Source organism: Salmo salar, chromosome ssa26, assembly GCF_905237065.1.
Source record: "Salmo salar chromosome ssa26, Ssal_v3.1, whole genome shotgun sequence".
Taxonomy (NCBI): Eukaryota; Metazoa; Chordata; class Actinopteri; order Salmoniformes; family Salmonidae; genus Salmo; species Salmo salar.
Genome location: NC_059467.1, coordinates 27,156,339 through 27,174,837, shown reverse-complemented (window position 1 = coordinate 27,174,837; position 18,499 = coordinate 27,156,339). Strand labels below are relative to the sequence as shown.

The following is an 18,499-nucleotide window of genomic DNA, read 5'->3' as shown; positions in this document are numbered from 1 at the left end:
CACCATGCTGGCGTTGCACACACACCATGCTGGCGTTGCACACACACCATGCTCTACCAACTGAGCCACAGGGAACACCATGCTCTACCAACTGAGCCACAGGGAATGTCAACACTGTATTTGAACTTTAAAGACCCATTATCAAATTAACATATTATTTCTGCATATTTGCAGTCACGAAACCAAGGTTATATAACTGATATTTGGACAATACAAAAATACTCAATGTGCCTGAATAAACACTTGAATCACCACACATAAGTACCCACCATCCATAACAACCCAAGTACTTAACATGTGATTGACTAATCCCTTAAATGCAACAGTGTTTGATTTCCATTATGTGGTTAACACCACAAATCCCACTGGATGAGGGTCTATTGACAGGGAGGGACAACTTGTGTTGGAGCCTGTTGTGTCAGGCCAGTGAGTAAGGGGAAAAAGAATGAGCTAGAAATCACAAGAATGTGAGATATACAGTCACACACACACACAGAGAGAGAGACAGAGACAGAGAGAGACAGAGAGAGAGAGAGACAGAGACAGAGACAGAGAGAGAGAGAGACAGAGACAGAGAGAGACACACAGAGAGACACACAGAGAGAGACACACAGAGAGAGACACAGAGAGACACACAGAGACAGAGAGACAGAGAGAGAGACAGAGAGAGAGACAGAGAGAGAGACAGAGAGAGAGAGAGAGAGAGAGAGAGAGAGAGAGAGAGAGAGAGAGAGAGAGAGAGAGAAAGAGCAAGCTCGGGCGGGCGAGAGTGAGTGGGCACGAGAGAGAGGGGCGGGCGCAAGCGAGAGAGAGCGGGGAGGGCGCGAGAGAGATTTGACTATTATCGATTGTTATGAAAACTTGAAATCGCCATGCCGATTAATCGGTCGACCTCTACTCATGATATAGCATCATGATACTTAGGTGCCGATTCTGTATGTATTGTGATTTGATACTGCAATTTTGTTTGCCATTTGATGTTCCAAACATATTGCTCACTATATGTCTGCTGCAGAGAGACGAGAGAGCATGAGAAAAGGAGTTTATCAGTCGTGGAAATAAGTGTTGAAAACATGTTGGCTCCCTATTTAAAAAAGGCAGAACAAGCTATAGGATGAAAAATACCAGGTACAGCCGACTAGCGCTTGCTAACGTTAACTTAAATCCAAACTTGGAGACAAATGAAATACAATGAAATAATATTGATTTCTCCCCGATCAATAACCTCCACCCCCTTTACCTTCTCTAACTATGTGACTAAGCGTCATTGACCAGTACCTTAACACCGTACAGGATAGGCAGTGTGGGAGGGAGTAGCCTAAACAGTAAGAAATAGGGAGCGTTTGGGACTGACAGGCTGACACCGCCTTACCTCGACCAGCTGCATGAGGTTCTGGAAGAACTCCTCCTCGTCGATGCTGAGCTTGCCGTCGTGGTAGATGATGCGGTAGTGCTCCACCTTGCCATCACAGCTGACACACAGGGTGTAGTCCCCGGGGTAGTTGGTGCTCTCCCTCGCCAGGAACAGACCAGTCTCTGGGGGGTAGAGGAGGCGCTCCGCCTGCTCCCGCGTTATCTTACCATGGAACCATCTGGAGAGGGACACGAGGAGGAGAGAGAGAGGGACACGAGGAGGAGAGAGAGAGGGACACGAGGAGGAGAGAGAGAGGGACACGAGGAGGAGAGAGAGAGGGACACGAGGAGGAGAGAGAGAGGGGAGGAGGAGAGAGAGAGGGACACGAGGAGGAGAGAGAGAGGGACACGAGGAGGAGAGAGAGAGGGACACGAGGAGGAGAGAGAGAGAGACACGAGGAGGAGAGAGAGAGGACACGAGGAGGAGAGAGAGAGGGACACGAGGAGGGGAGAGAGAGGGACACGAGGAGAGAGAGAGAGGGACACGAGGAGGAGAGAGAGAGGGACACGAGGAGGAGAGAGAGAGGGACACGAGGAGGAGAGAGAGAGGGACACGAGGAGGAGAGAGAGAGGGACACGAGGAGGAGAGAGAGGGACACGAGGAGGAGAGAGAGAGGGACACGAGGAGGAGAGAGAGAGGGACACGAGGAGGAGAGAGAGAGGGACACGAGGAGGAGAGAGAGAGGGACACGAGGAGGAGAGAGAGAGGGACACGAGGAGGAGAGAGAGAGGGACACGAGGAGGAGAGAGAGAGGGACACGAGGAGGAGAGAGAGAGGGACACGAGGAGGAGAGAGAGAGGGACACGAGGAGGAGAGAGAGAGGGACACGAGGAGGAGAGAGAGGGACACGAGGAGGAGAGAGAGAGGGACACGAGGAGGAGAGAGAGGGACACGAGGAGGAGAGAGAGGGACAGGACACAGAGCTAGGGCCTTAATGGACTACAGAAATTAACATACCAAGGTCATCAAAATACATAAAAGGGCAAAAAAAATATTTATAAGTAGAGGGGAGATCTACTCATTATTATTGCTAGCGTGCAATGTTGGCCATGTAACACTCATACAAAGCCCTGTATTAAAAGAGTTGATAAACAGTCAGCCATAGACAAGGGGACAACAGCAGTAGATCAGCATAATGTAAGGCAGTGGCATTTCTAGGCAGTTGTGCTTAGAGCAGTGGAGTGAGTCTGTGTCTCAAGGAACCAGTGTGTAAGTGCCTTGGCGTAAACAGGAAACACAGACACAGAAAAACACACATGGGCAGGCAGAGTCAGAAACTGACACAGGCTCTGCAATAACAGGAAAATGCAAAGCAGCTCAGGCCAGGCAAGACACAGAGCAGGGCCTGCCAGACCTCTATTCACAGAGAGGTGAGACCTCACTGAGGAGAGGAGGCTTTTAGAGAGAACAGCACAGTGTCTTTCATCCCCTCAGAACAGTATATGAAACATGCCCTCGGCTGACCGCAAGGCAAGCTGCAGGACACTGGACTTAGAAAGCTCTCTTAGGGAAAACACACGCGGTTCCCTTCTTTGTTTTAGCTCAAGCTATTAAACACAGCCTCCATCTCACCTCATGTATAAGATCTACAGGCTTCTACTGGATAAACCCCACCCCTTTGGCTTTTTCCTTAAGATCATTCATCTCTTATCTGTAGTAGACCCTAACACAGAATCCCCCAGCAGTATGGAAACCGGAGCAGCAGGAGGTCCACAGGGGTCTTTCTGGGGGCTGGTGAGTTAAGGGTAATCAAAGTGTGTAATTGATTTACACACTTCCCTCCCTCTGTTGCCCAGCACCAAGACAGACAGAGCAGGGCCTGTGCAAAGCGGCTTAATGCGGAGGGAGGATTGAGTTGATTAGATCAGCGGAGCTGCTTCTCCATGGACAGCAGCCTCCTTAACTCCCATTAATCTGAGAGCAGGCGCCAGTAAGCCAGCAGTCAGCCAAACACTGAGTAGCCAACAGCCAAAACACAGGAAGAGCACACAGGAGCTACCAGCCAAACATATGACCAACCAGTCAAACACAGGAGGAGCAACCAGTCAGACTATTTAATGAGGAAGCAGGGAATGTAATATGCCATTTATGTTTCAGTTTGTGCCATTCAGTCGGGAGAACAGGCTGCTAGAAGTACGGGGGAAATAGAGTAAGGAAGGACAGTGGGGACGGAGGCCTTTTGCCAGTCTTCTTTAGGGTGGTGCTGTAACCCCCTCTCCCTATCAACAGAGTAGATGATTACCAGCAGGTGGCAGCAGTGAGCTGTGAGGTCAAAGAGCAGCATCTCTCAGGGTGTGGAGACCAACAGACCCAAGAACCCAGCTGACACTGTTAGTTATACAAGCCAACTGGGACATCTGTTACCAATTCATAATAACATAACCCCCGTCAGACTCACACCACTAACCACTCCTCTCTGAGGGGATCCACAGGGCTGATGTATCATTGGCTGTATTTACAGAGAGTTTGCTCTCTTACAGCTGAAGGAGAGTAGGAGGGCAGTGGACTCTGCTCAGTCCCTCCACTGGTGACCTCTACTTAATAAGGACAGCAAACCCACTCACTCACTCTAGTCAGTTCCCTGTCCAGTGGAGTAGCCTTGCCTTTGTCCTTCCTTGTAACACTTGACTGGTCACCCTTCACCACACAGCTTGAGCTTCCCTCTCCTCAGCTGGGCAGATAAGCTCAGAAGATTGAGATGGTGGGGGAGAGAGTCTGCAGTGTGTGTGTGTGTGTGTGTGTGTGTGTGTGTGTGTGTGTGTGAGAGAGAGAGAGACACACACTATGAGTGTGTTTTGGTCCAACACGTTTGTGTGCAGCAACCTCAGCCTTGTGCTGTGTGTGTGTGTGTGTGTGTGTGTGAGAGATAACTCTGATTACCTCCTGGCCTCCAGTTTTATACCATTTGCATAAGTCTCATTTTTTCCCCTCTTTTGAAATAGCTGGCCCTTCAGAGAGCCCGATTCAAATCGCAGCGCCACTTAGCACCACCCACATTGGCAGGCAGCCACCCAGAGAGCAGACGGGACAGAGAAGAGGTGGTAAAAAAAATAACAAATATATTACCAACGTCTCCTGTCAGGCCTTTGTAACACCCCCCCCTTCTAATGAACTAAGCACCAGTCATACCTTTATCATACAGTGAAACATGGGAACTTCTCACAGGTAAGGGCACATCTTACGTGACAGAGGAGCAAGGTACTATCGTGTACTTACGGCATAAGACTGAGTTTTCCCCCTGACTTGACCCCTTCCCTTTTCTGGACGTAGTTAGCTGGGATGGTGCCCTCTCTGCCCACTGTGTTCTTCGCTTTGTACCAGTTGGGATCCTGAAATAGCAGCAGAAACACCCTTTAAAACCTCTACCGGATCGGTGTCCCCCCCACAGGACGGTTGAGCTAACGTAGGCTAATGTGATTAGCATGAGGTTGTAAGTAACAAAACATTTGCCCAGGACATAGACATATCAGATATGTGCAGAAAGTTTAATTATTGTTCTTCTAACTGCACTGTCCAATTTACAGTAGCTATTACTGTGAAAGAATACCATGCTATTGTTTGAGGAGAGTGCACATTTATGAACTTGAAAATGTATTAACAAACCAAATTAGGCACATTTGGGCAGTCTTGATACAAGATTTTGAACAGAAATGCAATGGTTAATTGGAGCAGTCTAAAACTTTGCACATACACTGATGCCATCTAGTGGCCAAAATCTAAATTGTGCCTGGGCTGGAATAATACATTATGGCCTTTCTCTTGCATTTTAAAGATGGTACAAAAAAAGTTTGTTGTCTTTTACCAGATCTAATGTGTTATATTCTCCTACATTCATTTCACATTTCCACAAACTTCAAAGTGTTTCCTTTCAAATGGTATCAAGAATATGCATATCCTTGCTGCAGGTCCTGAGCTACACAGCAGTTATATTTGGGTATGTCATTTTAGGTGAAAATTGAAAAAGGGTCCAATCCTTACAAGGTTTTAACACAGCTGTATAACTACACAAGTCCAGCACCATAATGGTTTTACACTTACATTTTCACAGTATAGAAAGGTGAGCCTTGCTTACCCTGGTGACTCCGATTATGGTCAACACATCTCCTTTACAGAAAGGCAGGTCCTGTTCATTTGTGGACTGGAAGTTGTACTTGGCTACACACTCTGTGCCAGGCAACCATGGCACCTAGGTCAAGAGTGAAGAGGAGAAGCTGTTATAAACACAGATTGACTACAGTAAAAGGTTACAGATAGTCATAGCTTGGATGAGTGAATTGCATTTGTCATTGACACTAGGGAGAAATTAAATTGCAATAGGGTTACAATAACACATTACAATCAAATAACACGTTATTAGAAGCATTTAAAAAGGTCTACTATTCAAATCTTAAATAAGCATGCCCACTCAAAAAAAAAATGTAGAACGAAGAACAGATATAACCCTTCGTTCGCTCCAGACGTGACTGCCCAGCACAAAAACATCCTGTGGCATACTGCATTAGCATCGAAAAGCCCCCACGATATGCAAATTTTAGGGAAGTTAGGAACCAATATACACAGGCAGTTAAGAAAGCAAAGGCCAGCTTTTTCAAAACAGAAATTTGCATCCTGTAGCACAAACGCCAAAAGGTTCTGGGACACTAAAGTCCATGGCGAATAAGAGCACCTCCTCCCAGCTGCCCACTGCACTGAGGCTAGGAATCACTGTCACCACTGATAAATCTACGATCATTTCAATAAGCATTTTTCTACGGCTGGCCATGCTTTCCACCTGGCTACCCCTACCCCGGTCAACAGCGCTGCACCCACCACAGCATCTTGCCCAAGTCTCCCCCATTTCTCCTTCACCCAAATCCAGATAGCTGATGTTCTGAAAGAGTTGCAAAATCTGGACCCCTACAAAATCAGCTGGGCTAGATAATCTGGACCCTCTCTTTCTAAAATTATCTGCCACAATTGTTGCAACCCCTATTATACTAGCCTGTTCAACCTCTCTTTTGTATCGTCTGAGATCCCTAAAGATTGGAAAGCTGCCATTGGTCATCCCCCTCTTCAAAGGGGGTGACACTCTAGACCCAAACTGTTACAGAACTAGATCTATCCTATCCTACCTTTCCAAAGTCTTCGAAAGCCATTTTAACAAACAGATCACCGACCATTTCGAATCCCACCGTACCTTCACCGCTATGCAATCTGGTTTCCGAGCTGGTCATGGGTGCACCTCTTCCCCGCTCAAGGTCCTAAACAATTTCATAACCGCCATCAATAAAAGACAATGTGCAGCAGTCTTCATCGACCTGGCCAAGGCTTTCGACTGTCAATCACCGCATTCTTATCGGCAGACTCACTAGCCTTGGTTTCTCTAATGACTGCCTCGCCTGGTTCACCAACTACTTCTCAGACAGAGTTCAGTGTGTCAAATCGGAGGGCCCGTTGTCCAGACCTCTGGCAGTCTATGGGGGTGCCACAGGGTTCAATTCTCAGGCCGACTCTTCTTTGTATACATCAATGACGTATCATTCTCTGATCCACCTCTACGCAGATGACACCATTATGTATACATCTGGCCCTTCTTTGGACACTGTGTTAACTAACCTCCAGACAAGCTTCAAGCTTCCGTAGTCTCCAACTGCTCTTAAATGCAAGTAAAATTAAAATGCATGCTCTTCAACCGATAGCTGCCCGCACCTGCCCGCCCGTCTAACATCACTACTCTGGACGGTTCTGACCTAGAATATGTGGACAACTACAAATACCTAGGTGTCTGGCTAGACTGTAAACTCTCCTTCCAGACTCATCAAGCATCTCCAATCCAAAATTAAATTGAGAATCGGCTTCCTATTTCGCAACAAAGCATCCTTCACTCATGCTGCCAAACATACCCTCGTAAAACTGACTATCCTACCGATCCTAGACTTCAGCGATGTCATTTATAAAATAGCCTCTAACACTCTACTCAGCAAATTGGATGCAGTCTATCACAGTGCCATCCGTTTTGTCACCAAAGCCCCATTTACTACCCATCACTGTGACTTGTATGCTCTCGTTGGCTGGCCCTCGCTTCATATTCATCACCAAACCCACTGGCTCCAGGTCATCTACAAGTCTATGCTAGGTAAATCCCCGCCTTATCTCAGATCACTGGTCACCATAGCAGCACCGACCCGTAGCACGCGCTCCAGCAGGTATATTTCACTGGACACCCCCAAAGCCAATTCCTCCTTTGGCCGCCTTTCCTTCCAGTTCTCTGCTGCTAATGACTGGAACGAATTTCAAAAATCCCTGAAGCTGGAGACTCATATCTCCCTCACTAACTTTAAGCATCAGCTGTCAGAGCAGCTTACAGATCATTGCACCTGTACATAACCCGTCTGTACATATCCCGCCCAACTACCTCATCCCCATGTTATTTATTTTTGCTCCTTTGCACCCCAGTATCTCTACATGCATTCATCTTCTGCACATCTATCGCTCGTGTTTAATTGCTAAATTGTAATTATTTCACCACTACGTCCTATTTATTAGATGGGCTATGTACAGGCCACTATGGCCTATTTATTGCCTTACCTCCCTAATCTTACGTCATTTGCACACACCATGTAGACTTTTCTATTGTGTTATTGACTGTACGTTTGTTTATCCCATGTGTAACTGTTGTTTTTGTCGCACTGCTTTTCTTTATCTTGGCCAGGTCGCAGTTGTAAATGAGAACTTGTTCTCAACTGGCCTACCTGGTTAAATAAAGGTGGGGGGGTAGCTATGCTGGTTTGTCCTACACGCTGTTCAGACCATATAGCATGTGGGCCTATTCTTTAGGCATTAACTGAGGCTCCTACGTCTAACCAGTGGTGTTGTGGCATCAATGTTGTAAATAACATCTTCACAGGAGTCATGGTTGCATGTTATCAGTTAGAGGCAATGACAGTACAAAGCAGCATGTGTGTGTGACACAAGGTGCGTCCAAAATGGCACCCTATTCCCTGGAGGCTCTGGTCATAAGTAGTGCACTATATAGGGAATAGGGTGGGACGCAGCCACTATCCTCATATAACCTGGAGTATTCCTGAAGCAATGCTCTACGCACAGCTCTCTGTATGTCTGATATCGTTATCGGGACACACATCCCTCAATCATTTCCCGATAGGAGTCAAAGAGACGAGCGTCACAGAGGGAGCGATGTGAGAGTTATGTACTGTTGTGTGCCAAAGATACAAATAATTTAGGTTGATAAGCAAATGTGAATATGGGGGATGCAAGGGGGTTGTAATCATGCTATGTGGCTGCTGGCAGATGAAAAGCAGAAGCACTAATGTCAGTCAGGAAATATGACAGGTCGGAAAGGGGCAGGGCACATTAGAATGTATGTGTAAGTAGGATGCGTGTGTGCATTAGTGATGCATGGGTTGACCCTTAACCTGCAGTCCCCGTGGCTGTATCTGCGGGGCAGGCGCGTTTAGGGTCATGACATATTGTGTGGATGAAGGGCGGGTGGGTTGAATAAATAGAAAACAATACCTTTAAAAAAAACAATAAGTATAATTCTTGTGCAATTTATATCAACAGGCTACACTGGTTCTCTTTCATTATTTTAGGCTGTCAGCCTGAGCTTTTGGCCCAACTGTACACGCGTCAAATCACCTACACGCCAATCACAAAATGCTTTTGGGAACAGGCAGAGAAAGGTGGGAGTTTAATTCAATAAGAGAAAAGCGAGGGCCAGAAAAGTAATATTTGGGAAAGCATTGGTGATGTGGTAAGAGGATGATAGCAGTGTTCTGTACAAATTTGACAGTCACAAGACTGGGGACATCATATAGGCCTATGGCACATCAAGGGAACTGTAGCTTATTGTTCAGATGGGTTAAATGGAAACTGAAATCTGAACACTATAACATAGCCTTAATATTAACACCTGCAGAATTAAGCATTTCTTGCAGTAAAATGATAGGCAACATTTTTACTCAGGAACAGGAGTGGAGAAATATGATTTCTTTCTTTCATCTAAAGAGAATGCAAATGCACAGTTAGATGGCACCTCTACAGGCGGTATATTTGTTGGAATCATAAAAGCTAATAGTATTTCAACCACAAGATTTCACTTCTGCTTGGGTGCATATTTTATCAGAAACATGTTGGGTTGTTTACATAGCTCTCCATTTCCTTTCAACGGGTCAAACTTTGCACAGAAAATCTTCTGTTTTTAGTTTAAAATAAAAAAATCCCCACACCCGGTCCCTAAACGTCTTTTCTCTGCAAAAGAAGCAGGGATGACAGAACTTTACCGATATCAACAAGATAGAATGAATGCTTCAATCGATTTATGACAATATTATGTTTCTCAACTATGATTCTCAACTGGTGGGTGGTTATGAGTGGGTTGTAGGTGTCCCCAAATAAAAAATGTTTTTACAAATAAAAAAATATATTAAAAAAAATAAAAATCGAATAGCTTATAACATGTATGGAAAAAATATATTTACTCCAGTCTAAATGTAAACGACCAGGTAGAAAGTGCGTAGAAATTATAATGAATTTACATTTTTTATCATTTAATCTCAGATGGTTTTCTTCAATCACAGTATTTTCAATATAGCGCTATTAGCAGAACTATTGTGGTCTCAAACCTGTGAGTTTATTAACCATCAAGAATATGCGCAAAATGTTACTGGGCCTCTGATTTTCACATATAGTTGGATGGGTTATTAGTAGAGGTCGACCGATTATGATTTTTCAACACCGATACCGATTATTATGATTTTTCGTATGTATGTTATGTATGGTATGTGTGTACACACACACACACACACACACACACACACACACACACACACACACACACACACACACACACACACACACACACACACACACACACACACACACACACACGTGAAATGGCTAGTTAGTTAGCGGTGGTGCGCGCTAATAGCGTTTCAATCAGTGACGTCACTCGCTCTGAGACTTGAAGTAGGGTTTCCCTTTGCGTTGCAAGGGCCGCAGCTTTTGTGGCGCGATAGGTAACGATGCTTCGTGGGTGTCAGTTGTTGATGTGTGCAAGGGTCCCTGGTTCGAGCCCAGGTTGGGGCGAAGAGAGGGACGGAACCTACACTGTTACATATACACACAGCTCTGAAGTGACAACGATACTGAAGAGTCTGCTTAGGAGACAAATACTCTCAACTGTTTGAATAATAAAAATAGAGTTTAAGTTACCTGTGATGAATGCTGAAAACAAAAACTGTAATTTCTATATGCAGGAAATCCTATTTTAATAATGGGCATGGTAAGAATTGACTACCAAAGTGCGAGTCACAATTCCCATGACACCTAGCAAAATCTGAAAAGCGGTTCCTTCATTTATTCCATAGGATATTTTTAGATTAACTTAAAATAAGGTCTGTGTTTTAGGCTTACACCACCTTGCCAATTTTATAACTGTGTAGATATCCATAGGATATAACTCTGATCAATATAAGCGAAGATAAAAAAAATAATAATTGTAGAGTGGATTTATGAAAATATGTTGACAAACGTTACCTAGTGAGATTTACACGGGTATCAAGACGCCGAGGCGGTTTAAGCACAAAACACAGACCTTATTTGAAGTAGATCAAGACATTCTCTATGGAAGACATGAACTGTAAAATAACGAAGGAACCCCTTTCAAGTTCAGCCGCAAGTTATTACAGGAATTATGACGCGTCGACTATTTCTCTCTAAACCATATATCTTTGACTATTACGAGCCTGCTGCTGCCTACCACCGCTCAGTCAGACCGCTCTATCAAATCATAGACTTAACTATAATACAATAAACCTTAGGTCATTAATATGGTCAAATCCGGAAACTATCATCTGGAAAACATTCTTCCAGTGACATACGGAACCGTTCCGTATTTTATCTAACGGGTGGCATCCATAAGTCTAAATATTCCTGTTACATCGCACAACCTACAATATTATTTCATAGTTCCGTAAAATTCTGGCAAATTAGTTCGCAACGAGCCAGATTCTGTATACCCTGATTCTGCGTGCAACGAACGCAAGAGAAATTACACAATTTCACCTGGTTAATATTGCCTGCTAACCTGGATTTCTTTTAGCTAAATATGCAGGTTTAAAAATATATACTTCTGTGTATTGATTTTAAGAAAGGCATTGATGTTTATGGTTAGGTACAGTCGTGCAACGATTGTGCTTTTTTTCGCAAATGCGCTTTTGTTAAATCATCCCCCGTTTGGCGAAGTCTGAAGACTATTTCTTCCTAACAAAGACAGCACAGTTCGCAACAAGCCAGGCGGCCCAAACTGCTGCATATACCCTGACTCGGTTTGCAAGAGAAGTGACACATTTTCCCTAGTTAAAAGAAATTCATGTTAGCAGGCAATATTAACTAAATATGCAGGTTTAAAAATATATACTTGTGTATTGATTTTAAGAAAGACATTGATGTTTATGGTTAGGTACACGTCGGAGCAAAGACAGTCCTTTTTCGCGAATGTGCACCGCATCAATTATATGCAACGCAGGACAGGCTAGATAAACTAGTAATATCATCAACCATGTGTAGTTAACTAGTGTTTATGATTGATTGATTGTTTTTTTATAAGATACGTTTAATACTAGCTAGCAACTTACCTTGGCAATGTAAAGCAGGTGGTTAGAGCGTTGGGCTAGTTAACATAAGGTTACATCCCCAAGCTGACAAGGTAAAAATCTGTCGTTCTGCCCCTGAACAAGGCAGTTAACCCACCGTTCCTAGGCTGTCATTGAAAATAAGAATGTGTTCTTTAACTGACTTGCCTAGTTAAATAAAAGGTTTAATTTTTTTTTTTTTTAAATAACGGCAAATCGGTGGCCAACAATACCGATTGTTATGAAAACTTGAAATCAGCCCTAATTAAAATCGGCCATTCCGATTAAAATCGGTCGACCTCTAGTTATTAGCAATTGCGAGCAGGGGTGAACAAACAGCTGACTTGCGTACTACTAGCATGTGCATGTTCCTCTCACCTGGATCCCAGACATGGTAAAGGGGGTGGGGGAGGGGGAGGGGGGGCAGCGGGTGAGGTGTCCTCAGGCAGGTGTCACCGGTCAGCTGGTACCATCAGAGCTGCTGGACAACAGAAGAGAAGATAGTCAATCACCACGTATTGTGGTTCCCTCTGACAGATTAACACCACACTGGAACAGGTTATATGCTCAGCCTGGTAGACAACCACATGTGGTCTGGTCAGTAAGCAGAAGAGAACCAGATTCAAAATGTTACTCTGGTTAGTTCTGTTAAACAGATTCAATCTGCATGTCAACTCAGCTGCTGTGAATAAGCTTCACATGCAGAGGAAAAATAGCCTACTGTCACTACCTTGTTTCTCAACCAAGGTGCATGAACACGGGCACATACTCATCTACTGCAAACAAAATACACTTAATGTACTGTTATAGACTGCAATAATAGCCTACGTACTAGAATTAGTGAAATAGGAAAAAAAAAAAAAGACTCCTCTATGCAGATAAGCATTTCTGAGCACTAATAATTGCACCTCTCCACAGTGACCTTCAGAGCGAGGTGAATGCAGGAGAGTTGATCCTCCCAAAGGAAATGAAGCCTCCCTCTGTCTGTTGTCCACTGCTCTGATCTCTAAAGCTAAACCCACCACTTTCTCAGCTCATCTGTGTCAGGCGAAGCTCTGTGCTGTGACAGCTGAATGATCGTTATTGGCTGGAGGTAGCCTACCCTACAGTGTTTCTACCTACAGTAGACAGGCAGTTCGAGAGAGCAGTATTTAGGCTAGGCTACAGTATGGTCTGTATCAGCTGCATCTAGGATACAGTAGTGAGCAGTATGATCTGTTTTGGCTGGATCTAGGCTATAGTATGCAGGCAGAACACAGCAGATGCCGGGCCTGAAGCATGTCTGTCCCTGAAGATGAGGAAGAGGAGGAGGCCAGAGAAAAGACTGGAGGCACACGACAAGGCCATACAGTTCATGCTGCATCAGACAAAGGCACACACGGCATGGCCAATTCACCACAGGAGGGCCAGTACTGTCACCCTCAACCTCATCCACTGCCTACCTCAACCTCATCCACTGCCTACCACTTCAGACCGGCCGAGAACAGGAAGTGAGGGGGAACTGGAAGTGGCTGACTCGTATTTTCCGATGGCTTGGTGTGGTGGTGGAGGGGTCGGAACACCCTAAATGTACTGTAGAGTTCTAGAACCATTAAATGATGCATGTCTCATCCATACAGCAACTACGGTGTATCAATGGCTCACAGCAGGGCACTGCTAGTCCTATATCCTGTGTTAAAACAGGAAGTTGGCTAACTGCAGACTGCTGCAGATCTGTATGCAAACTGACAGAGCCAAATATAGCAGCTCTGGTATACCCAGAGGCCACCCACTTTTCTATTTGCCATTCTTAGTGTCAGTCAGCGCAAAGGGAAAGCATCACGCCAAAACCTGTTGTTTTTAATAATAAATACACATCTCTAATCTAGCCTACTTCCATCGTCCTCGAAGAGGGACTGAATATACTCCTCACTTCAGTGTCAGTCAGCATATGTGAGTGAAACAGCCATATTCCATCATCTATTGCTCCTATAGTGCTGGTGAAAGGAGATGATTGAACACAGAGCTGGTGAGGAAATCCAGGCAAGGTTTCTGAACCAAGGTAGGAAGGCGGATTACGTCTGAGAAATGAGCTCAACTCCAGCAGCAGTGCTGACGTACTGAGGTCAAAGACAGATGCTTAGCACCCACTCAGCAAGTCTAGTTCACTGAGGTGCCCACACACACACACACACACACAGCCATGTGAGTGATGCTCTATACCTCCGAGAGCAATTCTCTCCTTTCCTACTAACTCATCCCTCCATTCTTTTCAGCTCTCGCAGGCTCCCTGCTGATATCGCTACCATGGAAACCCACAGTGATGTAACACACACTATACAACCATGATAACTACCTTTTCATATAGCAGAACACTCCTTTCTCTGCTGAGTTCAATGACAGCCTAAATGGAGCACCTAATGACTATGTTCACACTAGGTCTACAGCAATTCATTCACAGAGCCAAGAAATACTCCTGAGAAAGAGACAACGTACAACGGACAACCATAAACAAACCACATTTTACAAGCCCTTCGCCATCTAGAAAAACTTTACACCACTCTCCAGTAAGTGTAAAAAACTAATCTCTGAAAGGAAAACCATCAATCCAAAACCTCTCAGTATGCTTCTCTCTAGCCATCTAGTGTTGAATGAACACGGACATCGATAGTATCCACATAAAATCTATTACTTCTACCATGTCATGCTTATGTGTAGTCAACAAGCACTAAGCAAGTAGGTACTGTATGTATGTATGTATGCATGTATGTATGTATGTATGTATGTATGCATGCATGCATGCATGTTTGCCAGAAGAGCCTCCCCAGAAGGACAGCATTGCTTCGGCTACATGTGAAGTCTTCTTCAGGTGGAGAGAGATCATTCTGCTTGTGCAGTCAGCGTGCTACTGATTGTTTTCCTGTGCTGGCTGAAGTCTCCATGGCTGCAGCTGGTCGGAAGTGAACAGTAATTCACACTTTCAAAAACAACCACACAGTCATGATTAGGCCTACAGTATGTAACAACTACGCCAGTGAGAGACAGTGTTGATATGTGCCACATTGTGAAAATTCTGATTAGTAAGCTAATGTTTCTCAACAGCATATGCATGACAGGTTTCTCCAGGTAGAAATGGATGGTGCTCAGAGGTGAGTTCACATTTCAGAACTCAACTCTCTTACATGACCCGAGTGTCTGGCAGTGGTGGTCGGTGCCATTCTAGATTAGGAAGGACTTTTCTTTTTTTACTGAGCATGGCCTTATTTCTATTAAAGCATATTGGCTGACTGTCATTCATATTCCATATCAATAGGTTTAGGTTACTAAATGATCTAAATTTGCCCTATAACCATCATGAGGTTGCTACAACGTAGCCTACAAATGAAAGTTCATAACATAGGTGCACAGGTCAAGAGACAAAATTGGAGTAATCAAGGTGAGACAGTGACACATTCAATACCGCCTTGAACACTTGCCTGCATCTAGCTGATATGGCGTGTAATCATTAGTCGAAACAGTTGCAAAATGAAACAAAAACAAGTTTATTGGACAAATTCAGTTAGGTCCCTCCCAATTTCATTGCGTTTGCTTCCATTTAAGAAATGTTTTGCAACAGAATTGGCAGAATGAATACACCCCTGATTACTGTCACACACAGTTCACTTTCATAGCAGCCAAATACAGCATCATTACTATGCGCGTTGTACTGTATAATTCCTCCTTTCACCTTTGCTTGTAGCCTTCAGAGCACAACACGACAGCTGTTTGTGACCAGGCACAAATACTTTTCCAAGCCAAACCGTCATAACATAACCGCTACACAGCCTATTAAAAAAAATATAAAATAAATAAATAAATAAATAAAATATCGGGACGCAATATTTTTTTCCATGGCAAAAAAAATAAAACACTAAGCAGACCAAATTCTTTGGTCCTTTAAAAACCTGCTGTATGTAAAATAGTGTGTTATAGGTTGGAAAATAAATGACTCTGGATGACAATGTTTTCCTAAAGAAGTTAAATCCACTTAATTTCCTTGCTACAATACTAATGATAGCAAAACTGATATCATCCCAGCCCTAGTTGTAACCATATTAACATTATAGTCAACCAAATAGAACTTACATGTTAGTAATCCCACAGTCCAATCCAAGTGGACAATCATACAGTACAGTGTACTACAAGCACTTACAACGGCAGGCCCCGGTGGCAATAAATAAAACCGAAAGCTTACCTTGGCCTCACTTGGAAGAGTTGCAGTGTTGGATAGCCTTAGCCAGCTAGCGAACATAAATAGCATTCTTCTCTGTTTGAGTCTGGTTGTTGAGTAGCTTAAATTAAACTGCATTAGTTGGTAAACTAAAAAAAAATATATAGCTAGATCTCCCTCTCTGCCTCTTCTCCTTAAATTGTTCTAAACTGTTCAACTATCATCTTTCTGAGTCAACTACTCACCACAATTTATGCACTGCAGTGCTAGATAGCTATAGCTTATGGTTGCAGTACTAGATTCATTCTCTGATCCTTTGATTGGATGGACAAGATGTTAATTCATACTGCAAGGTGTCCGATTGGCTGGATGACTTCCTAAAGAAGTCATCATAATTACTGTGAAAGTCTACGGAAGGGGATGAGAACCATGAGCCTACTAGTTGTTTAAGTCAATGTACCCAGAGGAGGACAGAAAATAGCTTTCCTCCAGCTACACCATGGTGCTACCATAGAGGGTGCTGTTGAGGCTACTGTAGAAATTCTTGCAAAACAGTGTGTTTTAATCAATTATTTGGTGACATGTGAAAGTTGATGTTATGTTGGGAGGAGGTTCATGGTAAGCTCAGAGGTTGCAGGTGTGTTGGTGTGTGCTGGGCCTGTAGCACAGAGTTGGTATTGTAGAGTTAACTGGCAGCAAAGAAAGGTGCAGGGAGAAATATGGAAATGTGACATACTGACTATGTAAATACAGAGCAACAGCTCACACTACAGTACACACACAGCTCAGTGGAGTGGTCCGATGTAGACGAGACAAGTGCACAGCCAAGGACTCAATAGTTTAGTTTCTATTGATTAGCCTAACCACAAAATCACAAGATAGGTCACCTATGTTCTATGAAACATGATGTCATTGCATAGAGTATGGAAGTCACAAGTGCTATGCACACAAGTGAGATATCATTAGTCTTTTTGCACAGAGGCATAGTGTAAACAATTCTATGGTGAAAAGCACAGTAAGTCCAGTGTCGTGACTGGTGTCCTCACAGCATCTACTTTCTACTAGCCTTAGCCTAACTGAGTGAGGAGAACTGAACATGGACCCTCCCTTTGCAGAGCAGAGTGGAAGTTTGAGGTAATGTGCACTGTTTGGAGTGTTGGCGGTTCTAAAGCAGGGCCCAGACAGACTGTATCTGGCGGCTAAATTGCTGCAGTCAGACAAGGCCCAGCTGTCACGGTGTTGTCTGCTGCCGCTCTCCTACAGTCCTTAGCAGCAGGAACCAGGAAGTGGGCTACAATTAGTGCTAGCGCAGTGAGACACGATGTGCCCTGAGATAGAGCAGCCTGGCTCCCTGAGTCTAAAAAGCCCTTCTGTTCATCTGTCTGCCCTAATCCTGTGTCCCGGTGCCCTAGCAGCACTGCAGAGCAGAGAGAACAGACAAATGGCACAACATGGGCTCATGAGTCACATGGCACTTCCACGACAGGACCAGGTCAGCACCCGTACCACAGAGAAGACAGACCGGTGACTCCGTATATCTCACATGGCAATTTCTCTGGCAAAATACAGTTTTAAATGCTGTTCGCAATACACCATTCAGTGCTGGCAAGCTTCTCTCAGGCTAGGTGTTTGTCAACATCTACATAAAAAGGCACCACAAGGGACACACTATACTAACAATTGGGTTAGTTTCCAGCCAAAAATAGAATACACAAGCCTTTGATTGTGGGGAATACACAAAGCTAAAAATGGAACAAGTGCAACAGTGAGAAGAGAATGATGAGTGAAGTGATCAGCCTAGATCTGGATTCCTCTGTTCAAGGCGAACAGAGCCGATAAGATATGCGATTAAATAGTGTGATTTGATATCCAAACATATTTCTCACTGCTGCAGAGAAACGAGATAAAGTTTTGATCTGTCATGGAAATACAAGTGCTGAAAAGATGTTGGTTCCCCATTTCAAAATAATATGGAGAACAAGCTACATGATTCAACATACCAGAGCTTGAGGACGTACAGCCGACTACCTTTACCTAGCAAAAAAAACAAATATATATTTTATTTAGCCTAGGCTATATACAGTTGAAGTCAGAAGTTTACATACACTTAGGTTGGAGTCATTAAAACCAATTTTTCAACCACTCCACAAATTTCTTGTTAACAAACTATAGTTTTGGCAAGTCGGTTAAGACATCTACTTTGTGCATGACACAAGTAATTTTCCCAACAATTGTTTACAGACAGATTATTTCACTGTATCA

The 18,499-nt window shown here is 44.0% G+C and overlaps 1 protein-coding gene across 6 annotated transcripts in view; it reads right to left on the bottom strand.

Annotated features, from left to right (window-relative positions):
• The window catches only part of LOC106587553 (tyrosine-protein kinase CSK), a 37,296-nt gene that overhangs the window by 4,490 nt on the left and 14,307 nt on the right, over window positions 1-18,499 (bottom strand). For 3 of the 6 annotated variants that reach the window (XM_014176056.2, XM_014176052.2, XM_014176054.2), the window contains exons 2-5: window positions 12,427-12,529; window positions 5,487-5,600; window positions 4,631-4,743; window positions 1,373-1,592 (exon numbers count right to left, since the gene is read on the bottom strand). In XM_014176056.2, coding sequence (XP_014031531.1) covers window positions 1,373-1,592; window positions 4,631-4,743; window positions 5,487-5,600; window positions 12,427-12,441 — 462 coding nt within the window. In that variant the 5' untranslated portion in view covers window positions 12,442-12,529. Of the gene's footprint in view, window positions 1-1,372; window positions 1,593-4,630; window positions 4,744-5,486; window positions 5,601-5,855; window positions 5,922-12,426; window positions 12,530-18,499 lie in introns of those variants that run through there. The other 3 variants (XM_014176053.2, XM_014176055.2, XM_014176050.2) reach the window with 2 other exon arrangements.